The sequence below is a fragment of the Psammomys obesus genome, unplaced genomic scaffold (genome assembly GCF_907164565.1).
Source record: "Psammomys obesus unplaced genomic scaffold, mPsaObe1.curated_primary_1811, whole genome shotgun sequence".
NCBI classification, from domain to species: Eukaryota; Metazoa; Chordata; class Mammalia; order Rodentia; family Muridae; genus Psammomys; species Psammomys obesus.
This window is the reverse complement of record NW_026595981.1, coordinates 26,809,794-26,830,454: the sequence shown is the minus strand read 5'-3', so window position 1 is coordinate 26,830,454 and position 20,661 is coordinate 26,809,794. Positions and strand designations below refer to the sequence as shown.

Genomic DNA, 20,661 nt, shown 5'->3' with positions numbered 1-20,661 from the left:
TTTTGGGTTTGGTTTGGTTTGGTTTGGTTTGGTTTGGTTTTTTTGAGACAGGGTTTCTCTGTGTAGCCTGTGCTGTCCTGGAGCTTGCTCTGTAGACCAGGCTGGCCTCAAACTTACAGAGATCCACCTGCCTCTGCCTCCCAAGTACTGGGATTAAAGTACCGTTCAGCAGCCTTAAATTTTAATGGAAATATGTGTTCTGGGTTTTTTAAAATCATATTTTAATATTTATGTATATAGTAAAATCCTTACCTGAACCCCTCCCTGCTTTCTTGCCTGGCCTCTGTTGGCCTGAGCCCCTCCATCCTTTGTTTTGTTTTCTCATTATACAAACACAAACTACTATAAATAAGAACTGGGTGCCGGGTGTGGTGGCACACGCCTGTAATCCCAGCCCTCGGGGAGGCAGAGGCAGGCAGATCTCTGTGGGTTCGAGGCCAGCCTGGTCTACAAAGTGAGTCCAGGCCAGCCAAGGCTACAAAAAGAAGCCCTGTCTCGAAAACCAAAAAAAGAAAAAAGAATTGGCTAACTTTACTTTCTGTGTCTCCTACACAAAGGAAGTTGTAGGCCTGTGTACAGCATCATGCTTATTTTGCACCTTTAAAAATGTGGTATTTATGTGTGCTGGCGTTTTGCCTGAATGGATGTCTGTGCGCTAGTGGACGGTGGACAGAAGAGGGCATTGGATCCCTTAGAATTGGAGTTGCAGATGGTTGTCAGTCACCGTGTGGGTGCTGGAAATTGAACCCAGGTCCTCTGGGAGAGCAGCCAGTGCTCTTAACAGCTGAGCCATCTCTCCAGCCCAGATATTTTTAACTGACAGAGCAGTCATTCACAGGGTGAGATTCCGCACACGCATAAAACGTGTAACGGTTAGTGTAATGGTATTGGTTGTCACAGACAGTCATTTGTGCTGGGAACATTCGAGACCCTCTCTACAAGCTATTTTTAGAGCTACGATTATTTGCTGTCCAGGGTAGGTGCCCGTCAGTGCTCTGGAGTGCTGAAATTCACTCCCCCATCCAACTGAGCCCCTAGACCCACTGACCGTTCTCTCTCTGTCACCCCTGTGCACACCCTTCCCAACCAAGCCCTGGTAACCAGTGCCTTTCTGTTCTGTTTCTTCAGAGCCCTCATCTTCCTTTCTTCAGCTCCCTCATCTAAGTGAGAACGCACACCGTTTTGTTGCCCTGCCTGGTTTATTTCACTTAGCGTGACGTCCTCCGGTACCATTCATGCGGTTTTTCACAGTCTCACTCTACTGCGGCTGCATAGCATTCTTGTGTGTGTGGCCTTCCACTGTGTGTCTTCCTCATCTGTCCATTGACGGACAGCTAGGCTGGTCCTGTATGCGGGTTCTTGTGAACAGGGCTACAATGATTGTGGTGGTGCAGATGTCTCCTTAACAGGCCGGCTTCAATTCCTTTGGATATGTGCCCATGGTGAGGTGGCCGCGGGGTAGGCAGTTCTATTTCTAGCTTTTCTGGGGAGTCCTCAGCTGATTTGCATACCGACTCTACTAGTTTCCACCTCACCCATGCTCCAGGGGAATTCCTCTTCCCCCTATCTCACTAGCATTTGTTACTTTTTTTTTTCCTAGACTTTAAAATGTTTGTGCACATGTGCGTGCATGTGAGAGAGAGAGAGAGGGTTTATGTGCACCATATGCATGCAGAAGGTGGCAGAGTCACAGGCAGTTGTGAGCTGTTCAGTGTGGGTGACGGGAACCAAACCTGGATCCTCTTGCAAGACCAACACAGCTCTTTGCTGCTGAGCCATCTCTCCAGCCACCATTTATTACTTTTAGTTTTATAAGATTTTTTTTCTTTCCAATTTTTTTTCAGTGCTGGAGATCAAATCCTACCTTACATATATATATATATATATATATGTATATATATATATATCTTTATATATTTTTATTTGTTTATATATATATTTTTTTTTTTTTTTTTTTTTTTCCTCCTTAAAACCAGTTACAGTATCATGTGCTTGTACAACTCTGGAGATTGAGGCAGAGGGGTCATTTGAACCTAGGGATTTGAGACCAGTCTGAACAACCTAATAAGACTTGGGCAGGGGTGGTGAGCAACTTTTAATCCCAGCACCCTGGAGGCAGAGGCAGGTGGATCTCTATGAGTTTGAGGCCACATAGTAAGATCCTGTCTCAATTTAAAAAGAAAAAAATTATTCCTTAATCACATTTATGTAAGTCCAGCAGGTTGGTACCCGTCTGCAGTCTTGGCACTTGTGAGTCTGAGGCAGGAGGATTGAACGTTGGAGGGTAACTTGGACAACTTATCAAGACCCTATCTCAGAATAAAGAATAAAAGGAGCTGGGGTGTGGCTGAGCAGCAAAGCCTTGCCTTAGCCTCCAAGAAGCCTTGGGTTCAAGACCAAGTGCCACATAAAATATCAAATATATTGTCATTTAGTTTGTGGCTTTTAATTTTTAACCCTTTGTTATAGACTTGGTTAAACAGTTACAAATGTACCAAGGTTTTATGTGTGCACATTCAATCATGCGTCACCTACCATGAGGGCACATTCTGAGACTCGCACTGTTAGGTGATTTCATCGTCTCGTGGTGTCCGAGGGTGTACCTGAACAAGCCCGGATGGCAAGCAGGTTGGTCACTTGGCATGACTTTCTGGTGTGATCAGGAGACACAGTAACCAGGTGTTTGAGGCTGCTGGCCATCTCCCAGTACAGTTCCCGCCTTAAGCAGAAGGGGGAACTGCAGTTGCGGTAGAAAGCAAAGGCATGGGCATCAGGCCCTGTGCACTGGGCGCTCTGCCTAGTTGCATGTGCTCTGGCTTTACACCCCTGCCTCTCATGGCTGTCCTTCCTGTCTCTTCCCAGCTGCTGATCAGTCAGTGGGGTGGATTTTATGTGTCTTTTTTTTTTTTTTTTTTTTTTCAGAAGGCCTTGGCTGAGCTGTAGGAGTAGCCCCCTTGGCCAGATGAAAAATAATGAGCAAGATGAATGGTAGGAGCTGTGAGGATGGAAAATAATTTTTAAAAAACTTTGAAGGAGGCAAGACATATGGTATAATCCCAGCAGTCCAAGGTAGAGACAAGAGGACGGAGAATGTCTTAGTTAGGGCTCCTACTCCTGTGATGAAACACCACGACCAAAGTCAACTTGGAGAGGAAAGGATTTATCTGTCTTACACTTCCATATCGCTGTTCATCATCAAAGGAAGTCAGGGAAGGAACTCAAGCAGGGTAAGAACCTGGAGGCAGGAGCTGATGCAGAAGCCATGGAAGGGTGCTGCTTACTGGCTTGCTCCCCATGACTTGCTCGGCCTGCTTTCTTACTGAACCCAGGACCACCAGGGAAAGGCACCACCCACAATGGTCTAGGCTCTCCCCCCATCGTTCACCAATTAAGAAAATGCCCGGTCTTATAAAGGCCTTTCCTTAATTGAGGTTTCCTCCTCCCAGATGACTTTAGCTTGTGTCAAGTTGACATGAACCCAGCCAGCACCAAGAGTGTGAGGCCAACTTGGGCTACATAATGAGTCTCAGGCCAGCCTGGTCTATATAGCTAGACCCTGTCCTTTGATAGACAGACAGATAGACAGACAGACACATACACACACACACGGGGAGAGAGAGAGAGAGAGAAAGAAGAGAGAGAGAAATGCAAGCAAATAAAAGGGTTGCAGAAATGGGGCCAAGGACTGACTGAGTGGATAGACCCAGTGCCTCACACGGGGGGAGTTCTCCACCACTGAGCTCCAGCCCTCATTCTTTATCTTCCCCTTTTTATTCTTCTGCATGTGTGTGTGTAGTTCTGTTCTCCTGTATGTGTGTGCACAGGCACGCAAGTGGAGACCCCAGGCTGATTGAATGTACCTTCCTCAGTCACTACCTTATGTAACCAAGTCGGGTCTCAGCTCCCTGCTTCTAGGTCAGATCTGAGGAAGGCCCGTCCTCGCCTCCCTTGCTGGGCTTCCAGGTGGGCCACCACACCCACCCAGCTTTCACCTGGGTTCTGGAGACGTGAACTCCAGTCCTCATGTTCGAGTGGCACATGCTTTCTTCACCGCCTGAACCATTTTCCCTAGTCCCCCTGCTTTCTGTTTGTTTTAAGACAGACCTGGCTAGGGATGTGGCTCAGCTGGTAGAATGCTTGCCAAGTGTGCATGAGGCCCTAGGTTTGCTCATAAAACAAGCATAGTGATACAGGCGTAATTCTAGCATTTGGAAGGGAGTGGGGAGTATGAGACTCTGTCTCTCTTACTCGCTCTGTGTGTGTGTCTCTCTCTCTGTTTCTCTCTCTCTTCCTCTCTCTCTCTCTTACACACACACACACACACACACACACACACACACACACACACACACACGAGAAACCTAAGTTCATAATAAAACATTAGCAGGACCAGGGTGATCAAAAAAGAGGGGCGGATGGAGGTTGGAGGTGAGGCCGCTCTAAAGATCCAGGCTGGGGAAGCTGGCCTGAACAGGAGGCCCCTGTGTTCTGCATGGCAGTGGGGGAGAAGTCTGAGGGCTGGGTGGGTAGAAGGCAGTCCCTGGCTCCTACCGCTACAGCTTGGCTCAAAACCACAGCCTTCGCTGGCCAGCCCAGAAGTTCCTTGATGGACTCTGCAGGCCGTCAGCCAGCAGTATATCTAGAATGTGCCAGCGAGGAGCCGCACCCAGATCCTGCCCACCCAGGAGGAGCAGGCCCAGCAGGCTCCCTGAGGTCACCCAGAGGCTGGGGCAGAGTCCGATGCCCAGGGTGCCGAATCCGAAACCCAGAATCAGAAAAAGCAGAAACACACCCTGCTTTCTCCCCAGGGCCCTGTGGGTGTGGGAAGTCTTCGGGCAACTGGGCTTTCACAGAAACCAGCAGCAGGGGGTGGGGAGGAGGACAGCCCCATCAATAGCCGAGAAGCTGAGGCTCAGAAACTCCAGCCAGTGCTCAGAGAGACGCCGAATCATAGCGTCCAAGCCCCCACACCTCTGGATGTCTCTGCTCACTCTGAGGTTATCAAGATAATTCAGCCCTACAGCCATTGCGTTCGGGGTTCTGTTGAGGTAGGGCACCTGCCCAGGGCTGCACACTCACTCCAGGTAGCCGAGAGGGGCTTTGTCCAGGACTCTGCAGTGCAACCCCCCCCCTCTCTGTTCCCGGATGGCCCCTGTACATCAGCGAGTGCGTAGCCCTCCGTCTGGCCTAGGAGGATACAGAGGGAGACTCAGTCTGCGGCCTACAGAAGGTGTGGTGGGGGAGGGACCCACTGTGGGACAACACTGAGGTGAAAGGCACAGTTCCTTCCTGCTGCCCCTCCACCCAGTCTGGGTGGCAAAGAGCAGGCAGGCTCAGTGAGCTGATGGAGGCAGGTCCCTGGCTGAGTCTTCAATTTGGGTGGCCTTTCTCTCTTTCTCCCTCCCTCCCATCTCTCTTTAACCCTCTGTTTCTCTTCAGAGACAGATTCTCACTAAATAGCCAAGAGGCTACAATGGGCAAATTCCAGGCTACCTTCGAAGTTCCGGCCCCACCTCGGTCTCCTGGGTGCTGGAATTACGGGCATGCCCCATTCCCTGCAGTATTTTGGGGGGACATTTGTTTTGCCTCTCAAGCTAGAGGGCAGGATTTTCGTCTTGTACTGTTTCCTACCCCTCCCCATTCTAGGAGGGTTTGGAAAGCGAGGCTTGGGTGGGTGAGTAGAGGTGGGGGGGGGGAGAGATGGCATGATAGGCAGCTGGTCTGTGCAGGTGGCCTCGGCCCCCCTCCTGCTGTATAACTCTCAGTGTGGTGTGCTTGTGGGCAGCAGCTGTGGTCAGGTGCTGGCAGAGGGGAAGTGGCTTTAGCACTGGCTTCCCTCGGGAGTGTGGACAGTGTGCCCTGGGGATTGGGTTTCGGATGGAGCACTGATTTGCACACACAGGGATGGGTGCGTGTAGCCACCCGGGCGGAAGAGGGCATATGTGGCTCGGCGGCCAAGTCTGGAGAAGACAGAGACGGGCGGTCGAGTGGGAAGTCGGTGGTGTGGTCACTGACCCTTCTGCTCTCCTGGCTGGCAGAGTCTAGACACCAGCTTCCCCACACCCATGTGTCCAAACCCCTTCCTCATCTGAAACTCCTCCTTCCACAGCTTCCTCTTTCCCCATCACATCCTCCTGGGCCTTGGGGGCGTTCACAGCCACTCACTGTCTTGTGTCTGGCGCAGGAGCTAGTCACTGTCCCAGGCTAGCCCAAGTTGAAGCCCTCTCCTCAGTGTTTCCTTCCTGTCCGCATGGGAACCTCATCTTTATCCCACCCATCACTTACACATGTGAGCGCTTACAGGCTGCTCTGGGGCTGCGATTTAGATTTCTGTCATCAGAGCACTGAGCACAGGTGGACAGCCAGCGGAGTCCAGGAAACACAACGACACCCCAACCTGCGCCACCCCCCACCCATCAGGCAACTTTGTCTCAGGCACTTCCGCAGCGCTGACAGGAAATCAGCCGCAGCCTTAGCCTCCCGCCATCTCGAGGCAACTTCTTGTTTCCCAGTTGCCCTTTGCCAGCTCAGAGTTGTGGTCCTGGGCTCCACCCCCTAAACTTTCCCAGGCTGCATCCCAGCAACTCAGAGGGGCCGGGATGGTGGACATGATTGCAAAACTGGCCAGGAGGAAGAGCCGGGCCCTGCGGGCACAGGTAAGGCTAGGAGGGCTCAGGGCAGGCTCTGCCTCTGATGGCTGGCCTTCTGGGTTTGGAGCTGCAGCGGGCCTGCACCCCACTCTCTTAGGAGCTGATTGTAGAAGCTCAGAACGGGACATCTGGGGTAGTCGAGGCATCCTCCTTCTCAGAGGCATTTCCCGTCCTAGGGAGCCTAGAGAGATCTGAGATCTGAAGCTTGGGGAAAGAGAAACAGGGCTTCCACAGCTGTGGGCAAGGGGCTCGAGACCATAAGGAAGTGAAGGGGGATCTCAGTGGTAAGAGTAAAGGTCTCTCTTGTCTCAGTCCTCTGACCTGAGGTGGGGAGGCCTCTTCCTCTTCCCCAATCGGTCCCTGCATCTGCAGGATACAACTTAGATACTATTTTTTAGACTATGGCTGCATGACGGTCTCCAAGAATGGGGGCCAGCATGAGCCCTGAAAGCACAGTGAAGGGCCTGTGCAGCCCCCAGGAGCGATGAGAGCACAGCAGAACCCTGCCAGCAGAGAAAAGCCCCTAAGTCCATCACTGGGCTTGGGGGGTGGGGAGTCGAAGGAGAGGTCCAGAGTTTGAGAGTCCAGCGAGAACTACAGCTACAGCTCCTTGGCTGCAGCCTCCAAACCACTTCAAAGGAGTGGGTTCTGCCTGCTTGCCTCTAGGAGTGCCCCTCTCTTCTACCGCGCCTCTGCGAGGGAGGCAGCCTGGCTTCCTAATGCTTCCTGCCCCCCCCCCCCACCACATGATTCTGCATTGCTTCTTCTCGTGATAGCCCAGTCACTGTAGGGACCTAAACCTTTCTCTCCTCAGTATCCCCCTACCTGCTGCTGTGTCCTGTGCTGGAGATCCCTGTTATCTCCAGTAGCCTGCCCAGCATACATCCCTGCTCCAAAGAGCTTGGCAGCTTCACAGCAGCTCTGCAAACACCCACGGACCCTTGCAAGCCCCCAGGGCTGGAATAGGCATGGCCACAGCCCTGGTGTGTCCAACCTGTAGGGCAGGAGGGGTATCTGCCCTCTCTGCTCCCTGTCGTTATGGTTTCTATCCTGTCCCAGGAGCTGTCCTGGGCTCTGTCCTTTCTCACATTCTGTTCTCTCTCTCTCTCTCTCTCTCTCTCTCTCTCTCTCTCTGTGTGTGTGTGTGTGTGTGTGTGTGTGTTTCCAGCACTTGCCACAGGGTTGACTTTCTTATTAAAGCAGTGTTTGAATAGATCTGCACCGCTTCATCTGATGGGGGATATTGGCCCGTCATCCTACGTCACGCTCACAAGAGATGCTTGCCTGGGACCAGGGGATGACTCAGTGGGTAAAGTGATTGCTGTGTGATCGTGAGGCTCAGGGTTTGGATCCCTGCTACCCATGCAAAAGCCAGGAGGGAGTGGTAGTCTGTCTGTAACCCCAGTGCTGGGGAGACAGAGGCAGGGGCTCTCTAGAGCGAGCTAGCTAGTTGGACTCACCAAACCAGTGAGCTCCAGCTTCAAGTGAGAGACCTTGCCTCAGTACATAAAGTGGAGTTTAATCAAGGAAGATAGCCACCGTCAACCTCGGATATATGTGCACCCACATTCATCCGCGTGCACACACACACACACACACCACATACACATGGAAAGAAAGATAGAAAGAAGGAAGGGTGGTCACATAGGTGGGCAGCTACCCGCTACCCAACCTCCAAGGCAGAATGCCACCGGCCCCTCACAAAGTGATGGGGCAACAGCTTGGCCCTCTCGCTAGATAGGCTGGGACTAAAGGCTCTCCAAGGAGCAAAGTCAGAGTAGGCAGGAAAGCAGAGGGAAGGGAAGTCAGGCCGAGGGGACGGCCTAAGGAAAGACGAGGAAGTGGAGATGTACCTTCTTCTGGAGAGGAGGGGGAGCAGCAGCCTGCTGTAGCTGAAATACAGGATGCCCAGTGAGGTTTGGGGTGAGGGAGAAAGGAGAAGTGGATGGAAAGGTCCGTCTCCACCGCAGGCGCCTGGAGGGGTGAAGGAGAAGAACCGGTGCACTCAGCCCACCTGCATCCTGGGGACGGGCCAGTGTGTCACAACTGTAGCCTCCTGTGTCTCACTGTGCCTTTTCAAGGGTGAAGCAAGAGGACAGCAAGAGGCAGTGTCAGTAGAATTCTATCCCTCCACCGTACGGGCCTTGGGGTTCAAACTCAGGCCGTCAGACCTGGCATCAAGTACCTGCTGAGCCCTTTATCACCCTCACCTTTGCCATCTTTCTCAGCATTTACCAACCCTCCCCCCCACACACACACCTGCCATGTGAACACTTGAGGCCAATCCTGCCAGGGGGGGACTTATGTCCAGTTGTTCTCTGCCTCATTCCCACCGCCTGGCTGGGTCCCAGCCTCGGAACAGAGCAGAGGAATCTTTGTAGGATGAGTGACTTCGGGGATAAGAATTACCTATTTTTATGTGTTTAAGTACAACACTCGGGGGTTTGTTCATGGCGCCAGGTGCGCACCTGGTGCCCCAGGGGGTCAGAAGAGGGCATCAGTTCCCCTGGAGCTAGAGTTAGAGGGTTCTGAGCCATCATTCTGGGAACTGAACTAGGGTCCTCTGAAGAGCAGCAAGCGCTCTTAACCACCGAGCCATCTCTCCAGCCCTCAATGAGGGATTTTTATGTTTCTTCCTAAAACCCAGGGAGAAGCCAGGTTGAGCGGGACATGCTTCCCCTTGCGCAGGCGTCTCAGCGACAGAGGAAGAACGCTTGTGATGGTTTTATTACGTAGTGTGTGTGCGTGTCTCAGTGTACATGTGGGGGGGACCTGTGCAAGTCAGTTTTCTTCACTCACCACGTGGGTCCCAGGGACCAAACGCATGTGTAGGAAGTGCCTTTACCAAATGAACCATCTTGTCAGCCCACTCTGCCTGTGTGTGTGTGTGTGTGTGTGTGTGTGTGTGTGTGTGTGTGTGTTAATTACTGTTATAGAAATTGGAAGCTTCAAAAACTTTTAAAGGAAAAAGAACTGGGCCTAGGGCTCGATGGATGAGGACTTGTTTGCCTGTTGTACTTGAGGCCTAGGGCTCAGTTACCCAGCACCACTACAAACCCCAACCCCCAACCCCACCCCCCCAAAAAAACACCTAAACCCCATAATCACACCGCTACATGGATCCTTTGTCAGCAGTTTTGTTTGGTTTGGGTCTTTTTGAGACAGGGTCTCACACACCCTCACCTGGCTTCAAACTCCACGTGTAGACATGGAAGGCCTTGAACCTGTGAAGTCCTGCCTTTCTCCTCAGCGACAGACACATACTAGCATGCCTGGTCGCATGCAGAGCTTGCAATCGAATCCAGGGTTCCCCGAGTGCTAGGTGATCTCCCCAGTCCACCCATATTAGCTTTTTGAGGTGTGGTGTTTGCTGGGAGAACCGTGTGTTCTTAGAAAACTATCAGTCCCCGGTGTGGCTCTCTTGCATTTGATGGCGAGGTTCTCTGTCTTTCTAGGGGGCCGGCGTTGCCGGGCTGCGTGTGGTGGTGATGCTGGAGGGATGTGGGGAGAGGGCTCAGTCGGCTGGGTGAGTGGGAGGAGGTGGACACAGGCCGTGTGGGAGCTGAACACACTGGGCCTGCAGAAGTTTCAGCACAGAGGGACGGAGACCAGTAACTGCTGTGCAATTAAAGCTTAAAGTTCAAGTCCAGGGGCAGGGAGGGGCCGGCAATAGAGCCAGAGCCCAGGCAGGTGATGGATGGCCTCTGCAGGGCTGAGGGCCAGAGAAACTTTGGCCCTCCACTAGCCGGGAGGCAGAAAGTGTGAATCATACCTCGAGCTACTCTTCCGTGACTAACCAGATGAAACCCCAGAGGCCCCACTCCTTTGTGGGGAAAGGAGCCACTCATTGTTTTGACCCTTCATTCTCCAGCCCATCTGGCTTGCAAAAGGACCCCAAATGAGGCCCAAGAAAGAGCAGGCCCAAGGCTACTGGTCTGTTCCTGCCAACCTCTCCCCTAAGCGCCTGACCGCAGACTCCATTGAGCTTCCCATCTTGTGGCACCCACTGCTTCACGCAGCACTTTCAAAAAAAAAAAAAAAAAAGGTTTGCCTATTCTTTTTACCCACAATTTCTGGGATGGCCAAAGCACATTTTTCCACCCAGAGAAACTGAGTCAGAGAGGGACCGGAGCTTGCTGAAGGCTGCCCAGGTTGCAAACGTCCAGGGCCACTCTGTGTGACCGTGGAGTTGCGCTAAGAGTCGTCTCCTCCGGCTTCTGCAGGTGGATGACCCCCCGGAGCCAGTATACGCCAACGTAGAGAGGCAACCTCAGGCCGCATCGCCGCGGTCTGCTGCCGCTCCTTCCCGCCTCAGCCCGGTGTGGGAGACGCACACAGACGCGGACACGGGGCGGCCCTACTACTACAACCCCGACACGGGCGTGACCACCTGGGAGTCACCCTTCGAGGCATCCGAAGGCGCCACCAGCCCGGCCACCTCCCGGGCCTCCGTGGGCAGCGGGGAGAGTCTGGAGACAGAGTGGGGCCAGTACTGGGATGAGGAGAGCGGCAGGGTGTTCTTCTACAACAACTTGACGGGTGAGACGGCCTGGGAGGACGAGGCGGAGGAGCCGGAGGAGGAGCCCCTGGAGCAGCTGGAGATGCAACCCAGCCTGAGCCCGCGGAGCCCGGGCGCGCAGAGGGTGAGGAGCGGGGCGCCGCAGCACCTCCCATCCCATCTCCTGCCTCTCAGGGACCGGAGGGCGGGACAGCGTGTGTGGGAGCACGGGGTGGGGTAGGGATGGGGGGAGCATTTCTGAACATATAGGTGGGTCCGGTACAAAGTGCGGGAGGCAGGAGACAGAGAACCTCTGACTCCATCTTTTGGTCCCCGCAGCCCCCGACCCCTGAAACAGACTACCCGGAAGTACTGGCCAGTTACCCCGAGGAAGACTATTCTCCTGTGGGCTCCTTCAGTGATCCTGGCCCTGCTTCTCCCTTGGCTGCACCCCCTGGCTGGTCCTGTCACGTTACCCCAGAGAAGCAGATGCTCTACATCAACCAGTTTACACAAGAGCAGGTAGGACGTCACCAGCAGACAGACCTAGACAACCTCGGCGCCACCAGGACCTCCCCTGAGGGCTAAAGCGCAGACCCAATGCAGTTCGGCCCTGAGCCCGGCGCTCCATCCCGGACTCTGGCTGAGGGCCCTAACCATCCTTGTGTCCGCAGTGGGTAAGGTTGGAGGACCAGCATGGGAAGCCGTATTTCTACAATCTGGAGGACTCCTCTGTTCAGTGGGAGCTGCCCCAGGTAACCAACTGGAGAAGGGAGAGAGCTGGGGAGCCCGGAAGGAAGGATAGGTGACGGTGCGTCTCTCCCCAGGTCCCAATCCCCGCCCCTCGAAGCGTCCGCAAATCCAGCCAGGATAGCGACACTCCAGCCCCGGCTAGCCCTCCAGAGGAAAAGGTGGGAGAGGGCCTTGGCTTCTGGGGCCGGGGATAGGTGGAGTTTATTCCTCCCTTTTCTATAAGCCCCAGAGTCGGGGGAGCACGGAAGCCCTGGAGAAATCTTCCTGTCCTGTAGGGACATCACCCTCCTTCCCAGCAGCTGGGTGGGTGACAGGGCTCAGGGGAGCTCCAGTCTGTGGGGGACTTCCAGCTGAGGGGACAAAGCTTCTGTCCCCTCCTGTTTGCCCCCCCCCCCTCCATAACTGTTCCCTCTTCCCGCCATTCCCTTAGATCAAGACCCTGGACAAGGCCGGAGTGCTCCATCGTACCAAGACTGTGGACAAGGGCAAGAGACTTCGGTAAGGGCCTGCCCAGACCCCAGCCATGGCAGGGTGGGCCTCGATGACAAAGTCCCCCAAGTGCCAGGCTCCCATATGCCACACTGTTAGGAATCCTGGTAACTAACGACTTCACGTGAGGTCCAGGAGGAAACTGAGGCTCCTAAGATTCCTTGGCTACCAGCTGTTTAGGATGAGAATCCTGCCCTCCTCTCGGTGCCCCAACCAGTGTTCTTAAAGCTCTGTGTCCTAGCCTGCGTGCTTGGGACCATGAGTCCTCCCACCCACCCCCACTTCCCTCCTTATTCAGGAAGAAACACTGGAGCGCCTCCTGGACAGTGCTAGAGGGTGGAGTCCTGACCTTCTTCAAGGACTCAAAGACCTCAGCTGCAGGCGGCCTGGTGAGACCTGTTCCTGAACAAGGGACACTTTTTGCCCTCTTTCTGGTCTGGCGTGGGAAAGGCTGGTCTAAAAGATGGATACCCAAGTAACAAGGCGCTGTGCATTGGCAAAGGGGGGCAATGATGGCAGATTCCCTCCCGTGCAAACCGCTCCAGCCACTTTGGGTTAAAGAACACACCTTGGGCATGGACAGCTGCAGTCTGGAGAGTGGGGAGGCTGGGGCTGGCATGCCTGCCTCAAAATGGGGGTTGGGCTTCTTCCTTCTCTCCCCTCTGGCCAGCAGGTTCTGGGACAAAGACCAGGAGCCCAGCATGCCAGAGCCAGGTGGCGGGCAGCAAGCCCCCCCCCCCCCGGTGAATGCCCCTTATAATTTTGCTTTCTTCCTTCCTCACAGAGGCAACCTTCCAAGCTCTCCACCCCTGAGTACACCGTCGAACTGAAGGGGGCCTCTCTCTCTTGGGCCCCCAAAGACAAATCCAGCAAGAAGAATGTGCTAGAGGTGAGTTGTGGGCTAGGGGAGGCGGCCCGTGAATCCCACTGCAGACGGGGCCCAGGAAAGTAGGGCTGGAGTTCTCAAGACTCGCAGTCAAGGCTGTGCCATTGTGGGCCCGGTGTTTCCGTGATCACGCTGTCTGAAGTCCCTGCTCTGGGAACAGGCTTGATAGCCCTTGCCACTGAGAGTAAGAGGCAGGTCTCTGGGAGATGAAACTGCCTTCTTCATCCCAGCCTGAGACCAGGGTCTCTCACTCAAGCTGCTCACTGTGATGGGCTGAGCCGGGGACCTGCTTTCACTGGCCAGAGTCCAGATTCCAGTTTTTATTGGGTCCCCAGTGAATAGACCGGTGGCAAGCTAGTCTGGCTTCCCGAGCAGGTAAAGCAAGAAGACTCTGGCAAGATCGCATAGTAACCCTTCAGTATTAGGGGTTTTGATGGTCCCTGAGAGCTGTGAGGCCTGAGGAGATAGCTTGGTCAGCACTCACCACACAAGCAGGAGGACCTGATGATCCCCAGAACCCATGTAAAAGCCTAGTGTGGTGGTGTATGTTTGTAATGCCAGGGCGGGGGGAGCAGAGACGTGGGTTCCCTGGGGCTTGCTGGTCAGGTAATCTAACCTAAACGCTGGATTCGGAGTCAGCAAGAGACCCTGTCAAAAACAAAAACAAACAAAAAGCCAAGTAGACAGCACCTGAGGCATAACACCTGAGGTTGGACGCTGGCCTCCACCTGCACTTACACATACACACGCACATGGACATGGACATGGACATGCACACACACACACAAACACACACACACCACAGGCAATGAACTGTTGGCAAGCCAACCCAAAAACCAGTAGCCAGTAGCTGGCAAAACAAGTTAAGGATGGTCTGGGATGAGGAGGAAGTAGGGGCCCAGATGAACAGGAGATGCTCTGGTGCCCACTGAGAGAAACTTAGATCTAGTTCTCCAGGCAGCAACAGAGAAGGGGGTGGGGCCAACAGGTTACCTAGATCTTTTCTCTTAGGGAGGGGATCCGCTCTGGGTTCCAGAGAATCTAAGCTGCTTCCTAATCCTCAGTTCTTAAAGAACTTTAATCTGTAGCTCTATGAACCTGGGGTCTGGAGGGATTATCGTCCTTCTAAAGAGCCCCATGGAAGCTGAGCCAGGACTTGGGACTGCTTCAGATAGTATATTATGAAGAAAGCCAGAAGCATAGCCCAGGCATTCTGCAGGGCCATTTTTTGTTTTTGATGATAAGCTTTATTCATTTCTGGATTTATCTGTTTTATATGCATGGATGTTTTGCCCCCATGTATGTATGTATGTATGTATGTATGTGCACTACAGGTGTGCCTGTTACTCTACAGAAGTCAGAAAAAAAACATTGGGTTCCCTGAAACCCAATGTCTGTGAGCCACCTTGTGGGTGCTGGGAACCGAACCCGGGTCCTCTGCAAGAGCAACAAGTGCTCTTATCTGCTGGCTGAGCCATCTCTCCAGCCTCTTAGTTGTAATCTTAAAAGGAGAACAGCCAAAAGACAGTTTTCTCTCACTCTAGAAGTTGCTCCGCACTGTCTGAGCCAGGTTCTGCTCTCTGCCTCTCTCTGTACCGAAGGGCAAGACTGGTGTATATTTCTGAAGCCAGGCACCACAGCTAGGGACACTGCATAGCCTCCGTGTGTCTGGGGCCAGCTGTGGGCCAGCCATGATCTCTTTCTGCTGTTCCAGCAGCCAGGATCTCCCAAAGGAACTTTCTGTCACTTTGCCCTTGCCCGTGGGGAGACCTGCTTCTTCTGTGGTGGGCAGGAATGAGCCCTGCTGAACTCTGTTCTGTCACCACCGGCCCATGAAGAGAGTGACTCAAATGTCCTGGACCTCACCTTAGTCCACCTGTAACAAACACAGTCACTCACAGCATTAAACAAAGAGGAAAACTTGGGCCTGGCTTGAGGCCTTTGCTTTAGTAGGCTCTGAGTTGCTTGGGGCAGGGATGGGCCACCTCCTCCCAGTAAACACACACATACACTAAGCCTACTCCTAAGGTAGACCCAGGGGACAGGGAACTGACTGAGTTGTGTCCCTCCAGCTGCGAAGCCGAGATGGCTCAGAGTACCTGATCCAGCATGACTCAGAAGCCATCATCAGCACCTGGCACAAGGCCATTGCCGAGGGCATCGAGGAGCTGGTAGGCAGAGCCTGGGACCTCCCGGGCAGATGGGGAGGGGAGGGTGTGGGCCTTCCGCTGTGCACCGAGAACCCCCTGCCACACACATACACCGATAGAGCAGCCCATCTGCTGGGGAGAGGGCTTTCCAAAGGCATTGAATCCAGCCCTGGGGCGGGCCTTGCAGGGCTCCATGGGAGGACCCAGGCACAGCCTGAAGACTCTTCTCAGTTCAAGGGAGGCAGGTGGGAAGGGACATTAATACCCCAAGAACCATACTCGGGAATGGTTCTCAAGAACCAGGCAGGGATGAGCTCTCACACGAAAGGGATTGAATTTACGGGCCTTGTGTCTGCCAGACAAGTGCTTTCTTTGCCCCTGAGCCGTAGTCCCCGTACTGTCAATTATGAGTTGTAGAGATAGCTTAGTGACAGAGGAGTTGCCTCACATGCAAACGGTCCTGAGTCTGATCCCCAGCTCTGACAGACAAAATCAACAGCTATTTCTAAGGCAATGGCCCGATGGTATTTGACTCTCGATCCCATACGCGTTAGCACCGAGGACAGATTTTGGTTGTTAACAGAAGTAGGGATCGTGATGTTGCTGCGATCCGCAGTGGTCTGGCTTAAGTTGGAACTGCAAGCTCAGGAGCGGGAGCCAGCCTAGTGGGATGTTCAGAGTTGAGTGAAATGTGCGGAGGCCAGGAGCTGGGGGGAGGCTAGAGATGGCCTGGATAGGAAAGAAAGGGAGGGGAGAGAGTGAGCTTTTGCTCCCGGAGGACTCTCCAGCCAGGAAGGTGGCAGTTCTCAGTCCCGGACATGAACCTGCCAAGAGAAAGCGGCTCTTCCTGGGGCGTCTCCAGGCCAGAGCTGCTGGGGAGGGGTCCCAACTGGCCCCCGGCCTTGCTTCTCTGATTGCAGTCCGCAGACCTGTTCCAGGGGGAGGACAGCGAGCCCAGCAGTGCTGATTTCGGGTCCAGTGAGCGCCTCGGAAGCTGGCGGGAGGAGGATGTGCGGCCGCAGAAGGCAGGTGTGCAGTGGGGTCGAGTGGGAAGACGGCCAGAGCCTCCCCTCTCAGGGGCGGGAAGTGAGTCCCTGGCTGGGGTCTAGCCAAGGCCACCACCGCCGCCTACTGACTGGGTTCGCTCTGTGGCAGCCTCCCCCTCGCTCAGCCCCGGAGGCCTGGAAAGCGACTTGAGCAGGGTCCGGCACAAGCTCCGCAAGTTTCTACAGAGACGACCCACTCTGCAGTCTCTGCGGGACAAGGGCTACATCAAAGGTACCCGCACTTCGCCGGGATCCGGGCTCAGCTGGCGCGGGGCTGGGCGGCGCTGACCAACCTCTCCCCCAGACCAGGTGTTTGGATGCGCGCTGGCTCAGCTGTGTGAGCGCGAGAGGAGCCCCGTGCCACGCTTCGTGCTGCAATGCATCCGCACGGTCGAGGGTCGGGGTACGTTACGCATGCGCAGACAGGGCGGCGCTCCAGGGCCGGCTTCTAGGACGGAGCAAAGGGTGGAGACCCCGGGTGGTGAGCGCAGGGACAAGGAGAAGGAGACAGAAAGACCCTCAGTAGGTACCCTGAGTAGAAAGCGCTAGGGAGCCTAGGCCTTCCAGGGTCAGCCCTTCCCTTTCCGGCAGGACTGGACATTGATGGGCTCTACCGCATCAGTGGGAACCTGGCCACCATCCAGAAGCTGCGCTATAAGGTGGATCATGGTGAGGTCCTTCCCCTGTGCCCGCCCTGGGGCCCGAAGGCTCCGTTGGATGCTGACTGCCTCCCCGTGGCCCCTTGCCCCTACTCCCGCTGCAGATGAGCGCCTGGACCTGGACGACGGGCGCTGGGAAGACGTCCACGTGATCACGGGCGCGCTGAAGCTCTTCTTCCGAGAGCTGCCGGAACCCCTCTTCCCCTTCTCGCACTTCCACCAGTTCATAGCAGCCATCAGTGAGCGGCTTGGGAAGAGGAGGGGGGTGGGGAGGTTGGCCCGCCCTTGTCGCAGCCGGCACACCAGCTCTGGGTCCCCTTCCGTCACCCAGAGATGCACGACCCGGCCCAGCGCAGCCGCTGCGTGCGTGACCTGGTGCGCACGCTGCCCGCCCCCAACCACGACACGCTCCGAGCGCTCATCCAGCACCTGTGCCGGTGAGCAAGCGAGGCTCCCCAGGGCACAAAAAAAGGGAGGGCTGGTCGCGGCTGGCGCCCCTGTTTGAGAGACCCCCCGACCTCTGAGCTCTCGATCCCACCGACCCCACGGCAGGGTGATCGAGCACGGAGAGCAGAACCGCATGACCGTGCAGAACGTGGCCATCGTGTTCGGACCCACGCTGTTGCGGCCCGAGACGGAGGAGGCCAGCATGCCCATGACCATGGTGTTCCAGAACCAGGTGGTGGAGCTCATCCTACAGCAGTGCGCAGACATCTTCCCGCCGCACTGACTGGGGACCCTGGGCGGCCGAGGTCTTACGGCTGGGCCTCCTGAGGGCCTCCCACCCCGCAGCACTGTGCACTGTGACTTCTACTTCGCCCCTCGAGTCAGAGGGTACGGCGACCCCTGGTGGGCAGTTGATGAAATGTGATCTCTCCCTGTTGCGTCCCCTTTAGGGGCTCCTTGGGGCCCTTTCCTGATTACAGCGCCGCCTACTGTGTGGACGTGAGAATGTGCCTGGGGGTCGGGGTGAATGTTTGCTTTCTAGGGCCGCGGCTGGGAGGAGGCATTGGATCAGGGCATTCTGGCTTCCTCAGGCCTGAGCCTGGCCGGGCCTTGGCGGAGGAGACCCTGTAGGCCCCTGTGCTGTGCATGGGGTCATGAAGCAGCTACTGACACTGTCCCTGCTGCCAGGGGAGGACTGACCCTTGGCTGCCAGCCCAGCCCACCGACTGCTTTCCTCAGCCTTGCGCTCCAGTGCCATCCTGATGCAAGCCACCTGAGAGCTTTCCCTTCGCTTCCCCCTCTCCCTGGGCCACGCCTGTTCTCTACAAGGGTTCTTCAGACCCACCACATGCCTACCGGGCAGCGACTACGTACATGTGGTTCCGGGGAACGGGGGCTTGCGGAAGTCCGGTGACTTCAGGGTGCCGCAGGTGATCCGGTTGCCTGCAAAGGCTCTCCCTGCAGCAAGCCCAGCTCCCAGAGGAGGAAGTGGTGCCCCAACCCCACTGCAGCACAGCCTGTGGGTAGACTAGAGTAAAGCCGCTGTGTGGGCTAGGGGTTGGGGGTCCCCGAAGGCAGCAGGGAACCTACCTCGGCTGTTGTGGGGGGAGGAAAACGGCATAGGTAGAACCCCCCAGCGCCCAGCTGCACCCTGGCCCGGTGCCTACCTGGCGCCCAGCATGCAGAGCTAGGAGAGGCCTGTCCGGGAGGTCACGAACTCAGGCAAACAGAGTTGAACCCCTGTCGGCTACTCCCTTTCATCCTCAGGCACACACCACCTCAGTTTATGGAACTCAGCCCCTAACTAACCCCCCTCCCCACCTCACTGACTCAACAAACAGTAATAGCTAATATTTATTGAGCGTTCCTGCCTCGCCAGCTTTTACTCGGATTACTCCCTTGGTTTCTTGCAGTCACTATTTATTGTGGATGTTCGTGTGCCAGGCGCTGTGCTCTGAGGACAGGGCTTCTACGAGTGCTCTCTGGAGCTTAGGCCCCCCCCGGAGAGGGCTAATGAAAGCCCAGCCCTGGTGGTAGTAGGCCCAAGAAGAGAACAAGTGGAGGCCTCTTGCCATACACGTGTATATTTAAAAATCCTAAAGCAAGCTAGTAACTGTTAAATAAAATGTCTATTCTCCTACTTTGGCGACTGTACTTTGATAATGGTCTGGGAGGCTAGTTTCTAGCATGAACATCTTGCACCCTTAGGTGTACGAAGAACTACACTGACCCTTGGCCTGCATTCTTCAACTCACCACTGTACAGCTGAAGGCCGGCCTCGTACTCCTGACCACCTTGCCTTCACCTCCCAAGTGCTGACATTGCATCGCCAGGCCCAGCCGATACCTCTTCTCAGTTCACTTGCCAGCCGGAGGGTTTGGGGGTTGTATCCTCTTGGAGGCTGTCAGGACAGAAACCACCGCACAGGCTTCTCCGTGGCCGCATTGGCTCAGAGGGCTGGTGCTGCCGTGCCACTGCAGACCGGGCGGCTTCGTCGACAGAAATGTATTCCTCACGAAGCCGGAGGAATGGATGCTGAAGACGAGGCTGCAGCAGGGTGGAGTGGGATGAGGCCATCTTTGGCTTGCAGGCAGCACTTCCTTGCCATGGTCTTAAATGGCAGCGAAGCTAAAGGTCTGGTCTTTCCACATCAGGACTAGATCTCAACATCAACATTGCCTGAACCTAGTCACTCCCAAAGGCCCGTTTCCAAACACCGTCACTCTGGGGCTCTGGCTTCAATGTGAACTGGGGAGGGTGTGAGCTTCCATTCCATGTGTGTTTCCACCCACTTGGCTACACCACTGTTCCTAGGTCCCGCAGTGATCCCCGAATCTTACTTGCTGGGGACCCCCCACACACACACACCATCTTCAGCAGCAGCCAGTGGGAGAATGGGGGGCTGCATTCTTCCATTGTTGGCTTTCTTTCACTAGATCTCCGTCAGAGCCCCTCTCCAGCCCCCTCCCTCTCCACAGATGCCTGGCCTCTGCCCCCAGCAAGGACAGAAACACAATAACCACAGTGAGGCCCAGCCCACCTCCTCCTTTCTCGAGTTCTCCACATCTCCCTGGGGATGACTAGTTGGCTTTCTTTCCTACGGCTCTCCGTGATTCCCCCATATGGAGCTGTTATGCCGGTTGGAAGCTACCAGGAAGTAGAAACAGGGAGATCAGCCTGGTGCACAGGGACGAAGGCCACAAGATGGGGCCCATGTCCAGATTCAGCTCTGTCATCCCCCAGCCCATGTCTTCATCCTTGGCCTCCACCTTGCCAGCTCTCTTCCTCCCACCAACCAAGTCTAGGGAGCGAACATCTGCCTGCAATAACACTAGCTCCCATCCCATGTTTTTGGCCTCCCACCCCGCCGTCCAGCCTCAGTTTAAAACACAGCCCTGGTTAGCTTCTTGTCCTGATTTTAAACCTTCGAATTGGGTCCAGTGAGGTAGGTCGGCAGGTAAGGGGATTCACTCCCCGAGTGTAGAAGGAGAAAACTGAGTCCCAAAAGTTGCCCTCTGACTTCCACATTTGATGCTCCTCCACCCCCCAATTAAAATGTAATAAGTTGTTTTTTCCTTTTATCT

The 20,661-nt window shown here is 55.0% G+C and overlaps 1 protein-coding gene across 3 annotated transcripts in view; it reads left to right on the top strand.

The window, feature by feature from the left end:
• Arhgap27 (Rho GTPase activating protein 27) overlaps positions 1 to 19,218 on the top strand; it is a 28,844-nt gene extending 9,626 nt beyond the window's left edge. For 2 of the 3 annotated variants that reach the window (XM_055620153.1, XM_055620155.1), the window contains 15 exons: positions 10,874 to 11,293; positions 11,488 to 11,670; positions 11,823 to 11,903; positions 11,976 to 12,059; positions 12,332 to 12,399; positions 12,689 to 12,779; positions 13,175 to 13,279; positions 15,349 to 15,447; positions 16,347 to 16,455; positions 16,582 to 16,704; positions 16,777 to 16,875; positions 17,064 to 17,141; positions 17,236 to 17,370; positions 17,463 to 17,568; positions 17,684 to 19,218. In XM_055620153.1, the coding sequence (XP_055476128.1) occupies positions 10,874 to 11,293; positions 11,488 to 11,670; positions 11,823 to 11,903; positions 11,976 to 12,059; positions 12,332 to 12,399; positions 12,689 to 12,779; positions 13,175 to 13,279; positions 15,349 to 15,447; positions 16,347 to 16,455; positions 16,582 to 16,704; positions 16,777 to 16,875; positions 17,064 to 17,141; positions 17,236 to 17,370; positions 17,463 to 17,568; positions 17,684 to 17,861 (1,959 nt within the window). In that variant the 3' untranslated portion in view covers positions 17,862 to 19,218. Of the gene's footprint in view, positions 1 to 6,546; positions 6,657 to 10,873; positions 11,294 to 11,487; positions 11,671 to 11,822; positions 11,904 to 11,975; positions 12,060 to 12,331; positions 12,400 to 12,688; positions 12,780 to 13,174; positions 13,280 to 15,348; positions 15,448 to 16,346; positions 16,456 to 16,581; positions 16,705 to 16,776; positions 16,876 to 17,063; positions 17,142 to 17,235; positions 17,371 to 17,462; positions 17,569 to 17,683 lie in introns of those variants that run through there. The other variant, XM_055620154.1, reaches the window with a different exon arrangement.
• The last annotated feature ends 1,443 nt before the right edge of the window (positions 19,219 to 20,661 follow it).